This window comes from Mytilus edulis, chromosome 2 (assembly GCF_963676685.1).
Source record: "Mytilus edulis chromosome 2, xbMytEdul2.2, whole genome shotgun sequence".
NCBI lineage: Eukaryota > Metazoa > Mollusca > Bivalvia > Mytilida > Mytilidae > Mytilus > Mytilus edulis.
In genome coordinates, this window is record NC_092345.1 from 2,130,833 (window position 1) to 2,136,618 (window position 5,786).

The 5,786-nt window shown below is 33.4% G+C and overlaps 1 protein-coding gene across 2 annotated transcripts; it reads right to left on the reverse strand.

Annotated features, from left to right (window-relative positions):
* Positions 1-2,538: 2,538 nt before the first annotated feature.
* Positions 2,539-5,382, reverse strand: LOC139511225 (uncharacterized). 2 transcript variants are annotated; one of them, XM_071297806.1, is made up of 2 exons: positions 5,184-5,382; positions 2,539-4,379 (listed from the first exon to the last, which is right to left on the reverse strand). In XM_071297806.1, exon 2 carries the CDS (start codon positions 4,377-4,379, stop codon positions 2,700-2,702), a length of 1,680 nt encoding a protein of 559 aa, XP_071153907.1. In that variant the 5' UTR covers positions 5,184-5,382; the 3' UTR covers positions 2,539-2,699. The 2 variants fall into 2 exon arrangements, with proteins under 2 accessions (XP_071153907.1, XP_071153908.1); XM_071297807.1 differs by lacking the exon at positions 5,184-5,382 and adding an exon at positions 4,857-5,090.
* Between the last annotated feature and the right edge of the window lie 404 nt (positions 5,383-5,786).

A 5,786-nucleotide genomic window follows, 5' to 3' on the forward strand; every position in this document is an offset into this window, starting at 1 on the left:
ATGGAATTGGATTGGAGAAACATTAACCCATTTCTCTGACGTTAGTCTACTGAAATAACATTAGATTATTATTTTTTTAGAATGCACTGACCACTGCACATGTGTGAACGTTATCGTTATCATAACTTAAAATCTAACTCTAAACCTTCAACTTTTTACCTCTTAAAAACGAACTACGCAATGAATGTTCGAACGTGTGCCTAATTTTTCACTAAGGTAGCAAACCACAATCTTGAAAAAAAAAATCAAAGTGACTCTCATAATTTTTAACCAACCCCTTTCCCCTTCGAACAGATATGGCTTTATGTTTGTGTTATACACGTGCATATGTTCGGAAACATCATTTTCCATGTATTTACTTTTGTTAAAATGGTAAAAAACAATCTCTTTTTTGGTGTAACCATGGCTTTAAGTTGTATTTATTTGATACAAAATACTGCAAAAAAGGCAAATGAAAATGTAGCAAAAGTCCCCGAAATTTGGTCCGAAGAAGAATCTCAATCCATTAATGAAGGCAACAGTAGTATACCAGTGTTCATAGGTCTTTAATAGATTGAGAGAAAACAAATTCGGATTACAAACTAAAACTGCGGGAAACACATCAACTATACTGAAGATCAACCTCCCCCCTCCCAAAAAAAAACCAAACAAAAACAAACAACCAACCAAAACCCGTAAACATACCATGAACTATTTGATAACAACTGCCATATTCCTGACTTGGTACAGGACTTTTTTTTATAAAAAAATGGTGTATTAAATTTGGTTTTATAGCTAACCAATCCTCTCACTTGTATAAAAGTCGCATAAAATCCCAATAAATAAACACAAAAAGGCATATAAACAAGGCACATTAGAAAAAACGAAAGACAAGAATATAAAATTTTTACCACAGCAAAACAACACAACGATTGGAGGTATAAGTACAAAGCCACATCAAACGGATATAACCATAAACAGACTAAACAGTTGAAGGATATTCATAAAGACAAATCGGGGAATACTATAATACGCTACCAAAAAGACAAATTTAGGAATACTATAACACGTTAGCAAGAAGACGAACAACGTCAGTACCCAGAATTCCCACCTCAAGACCATCGAGTATCACATGTGAAGCCGACACGGAATACCTATGAACAAGGTCTTTGCACCTTCCGATGAAACTTTATAGAAAACTTACGAGACTTTCTTTGACATACCCTTGGTTCACTAACTTTCTGCTCAGACAGTGGTGACGTCTTACAAATTGTGAGTAGCAGCTTCATGCTCTTGAATACCGAATAAGTTGGGAAATATCCCATATGCAGGTGAAGTTGGTATATTGCTACTAAGTTGGGGGAAATTAATAATTTCAAAATGAAAATATTCTAGTGGTACCTTTTCTGAAACCATAGACATATTTTTTCCAGGAAGTTAAAAAAAATATCATGTGCATTTCACCTCATAATATATATATTTTCTCCATAATATTGAATTGAAAAGTTCAAGGGTCAAATATATTTATTTAAAATTGTTTATCCGAGCGTCACTGATGAGACTTTTATAGATGAAGTGCGTGTCTTAGGTACAACAATTTAAACTTGGTATCTATGGTGAGTTCATCGTAATTATCAACTTTAAACAATAATAATCAATAAAAGAGGGGCGAAAGACACCAGAGGTACATTTAAACTCATAGATAGAAAATAAAATGACAACGCCATCCATGGCTAAGAAAAATCCGATAAACAGACAAATAATAGTACACAAGACACAACATAGAAAACTAAAAGACTAAGCAACCCGAACCCCACCAAAAACTAGGGATAATCTCAGGTGCTCCGAAAGGGTAAGAAGATCCTGCTCCACATGTTGCACCCGTCGTGTTGCTCGTGTTATTACAAAGCCGGCAATTAGTCGAATTCGGTTCGTCACATTCGTTGAAAGGTAGTTACGACATTAGGATCATATCCGATATCAGCTTTGAAATGGATATTCCGTAACGGTCAACCAACTCGTGATGGCGTCCGTAAAATTTACGAAGGGATAATTTCAACTTCACCATTTGGAAGTCACGGTTTAATAGCTTTCTTATGAGCAGCGATCCCCTATCAAGGAAATCATTATAGGAAATACAAGCCCAGGCATATCGTATCAATTGGGAGATAAATACTCCGTATGCACGCGCTGCTGGAATGTTGCTACATAGAAATGGAAAGTTCACAATTGGGAAGCTGAAATAATCTCTTTTGTCGTGAAATTGTGTTTCAACCGACCCTCATTTTTAATTTCTAGATGTAAGTCAAGATATCTGTTGTATCCTTTATCTCTAGTTAGATGATTTTAACATAGTCACCAAATTTTGAATTATTTAGTGAGAGAACATAATTTTTTATAGCGGAAAGTAAAGTTAAAGGATATTGCTAACTTCTTTCCTTCTAACTAAGAAGTATTTGTAAGTCCGCCTCATAAGATTGAAGGAACAAGCCGGCAAGAAGAGGGGCACAACTGGTTCCCATAGGAATGCCGATAGTTTGTTGAAAAACAAGTCCTCCAAACGATTAATGATTTATAAATCATAGGACATTCTGATCTGGTTTATTGTACGTGTATCTTGTCATGAATTCATTAATTTAATCTTTTTCCGACTTTATCTTTATTGACATTTCAATATATTATTATCAGGAAAGACCCCTTATAATGAAAATTTGATGAATTCAATACAAGACATCATATATCTCTGCCATCCTAGTTTTGTCTTTAACTAAGAGTAGCTTGTTTCTTTTCATGTCATAGTTGATTGCATGTGGTTCGTGTAGGCCGTTTTCTTCATTCAGTAGCTCCCTATGATGTGTTCCGTCTGGTGAAACAACTAAAAGTTTTCTTTCATTTTCTAATACAACGAATAGGAAACCATATTTTCCAACTGCGATTCCTTTTGGTGCTCCATGACCAACCAGCGGCAAATGCCATAATTCTGTTCCGTTAAAGTCACAACAATGTATAACATCAGGGGTGTGTTCTGTGTAAAACAGCTTCCCGCCTAGACTAGTTATATGAGTGATATAACCATGTACCGGGATTGTTTTGTGAATAGCCCCGGTTAAATCTAGACAATGAATCCCTACGGAATATTCTCGAACAAATAATTTATTTTCGGAATATGTGATACCCCAGACTCTGTTTTCAAATGTAACGTGTATTTTCTCCTGTTTAGATTTCAAATTCAAAACAGCGACTTGTTTCGTGTCTGGAAATGTCAACGCAATACAGCCATTACCGATATAAACTACATCAAATGCTCTTTTATCCAGAATGATATTTCTCAAAATGTTCCCATGTTCATCAAAGACTAAGAGTTCCTTGTTCTCACTCCAATCGGTTAACAACATTTGGTCATTTTCTAGGAATGTACAACCTGCTAGATTTCTAGTCGCGGAACCTTCTTTTATCCTAGACTGCGAATTGGTTCGAATTTGAACGGAATTAATGTCATGAAACACATTCAGCGGTAGTTTTGTCTCAAAACTTGCATTTTTCGCAAAGGGAATTTCACAATCGACCTCCTCCACTTCTAACGTTCCAAGAAATCTGTCCTGATGGAAAACTTGACCTGGTGTAAACTTTAAACATACATTCTTTTGTCGTAATTTGTGATCATTTTCAAAATATTTACTTAAACTGTTCATTTCTTTTTCAAGTTTTGAATTGATTTTATGAGAACCAAGAAAAATCTGATAGTCTGAAGCGAAGTCTCTCATTTCTTTGATATTTTTCTGTATAAATTTTATTTCAACCTTTTTTCCTTGAAGTTCACCAACCATAGTTTCAAAATTATCCTTATACTTCGAATGAACAACCGACAGTTGATGGAGGATACTCTTTTCGTTGCTGTCAAGTTTTTCTCTTATTTTCTCTGCCGTCGTCTTTATATTATTTGCTATATTCAAAATTTTATCATCTAAATTTTTCAATGCTCCTTTTCGATTATTAAAAACTTTTTCAATGTTAATGCTTAATTCATCAATCGTACATTCTAAATTTTGAAATTGTTTTGAGGAGTGTTTAATTAAACTGTCCAGCGTTTGAAATCCATGACATGTCTTGTGCTTTGTTGTTGTACACTTGTAACAACATGGCTCCTTGTGAGTAGGACAGTACAATGTGAAATGTTCCCCATGACTGTCACATGTCTGCTTCAAGGACGAAATAAATGTTGGTAAATGTTTATGCACATCTAATGCTGTGACTTCATGGCTGCTGCTGGTCTTTAAATATTTGTGGACTTCATTGCACGACAGGCAAAATCTTTCCTCACACACGGCACATAACACGATTGCAATATTACTTATGTTTCTCTTTGAACATAATGTACACGTAATATCAGAATTGCTCATCTGAAATAAAAGAAAAGTATGAGATCCTAGCAATAAAATAACATGTAAGTACTAGTAGTTTACAAATGTTTGTTACTGAAGTGACCTATTTTGGTCAGAACATAAAGATTTTGTATCGATATAGATAAACTACATTGTAACTACTTACATATTATATTATACAATAAACTTGTAAAAATAAGTGAAAAACTATCAACATTATCAGTAATAATTTATCAGTCCTTCTACCATTTGAGAAAATGATGTAAAATTGATAAATTTCCATGATAACGTTCCATATCTAGATATTCACATTTGATTGATTGGTGTTTAATGCCCTTTACAGTACTATTGTGCTAATTAGTGGTGGTCAGTTTTTTTTTTGTTAATGGATGAAGCTGGAGTGCCCAGAGGAAATATTCGGTTGGAAAATGAGATTTGTTACTTGATTTCAAAGTTACATATTCTTTGATTTACAAAGTAAAGTAATTGAATTACAATTATAAGTCTTCTCTATTTCTTTTAGTTTTCTTCAAATTTTGGAAACAATATTCAGACTCAGATTTGACTGCATCCTTACCCCCATCGTACAATGCTAATTAAACATTTACCTACAAATTAAATAAAATGACAGAGAAGATATCAATAGAGTAAAGAATGAAATAAAAATAGAAAACACAGTGGAAAAAGAGTAAACAGATCAACAACAATAATAAAGCTCATCTCAATAAACTGAAAAAATGAGCAACACGACACCCTCCAAAAGTAAATTAGAAATTCAACAAAAATAACTTTAAAATTAAAATGACTTGATGTTTAACCTACCTTAATGATGTTATGTCATCCCATTATATGTTATCTATGGTACATAACAAGTTAAGTTATAACATCTGTCTACATGAGAACACAAACACATGTTTCTTCCGAATAGATGTTTTAGTTAATATGCATACACCATTCCGTTATAATATATATTTATACTTTATGGGAAGTCATGCATTAATACCGTATGCAATTAGAATTTTCCTCATGTCCTCTTTTTTTCCCCCGTATTATGATTTAACTGTTCCTTGTTTCATAGATGCACTAATAATATGACCGAGGTTATCAGTCGACAGCCAGAACACATCTAGATAAATAATGAACCATTAACATGTTAAACATGTCTCAGATGCACAAAGGTTGATGATAAGGTCTATTTAAATCTGTCAAGTAATTTTAAAAGTACTACTCCACCTTAGAAAAGATTAAATGTTATAAAAAAAATATGTAAAACAAAATTAAGGATAAAATACATTACACATGGATGAATATGCTCTTTCGCCTATCTCCTCATTGGCATTACCACTAAGTCTTTAGTTTTCTATGTTGGTTTTTGTGTAAATTTGTTCGTCTATTTGTTGTTTTCTTTTTTATCCATGGCGTTGT

Coding starts and splice junctions, on each gene's coding strand:
- LOC139511225 (XM_071297806.1), bottom strand. CDS start 4,379: ATGAGCAATTCTGATATTACGTGTACATTATGTTCAAAGAGAAACATA.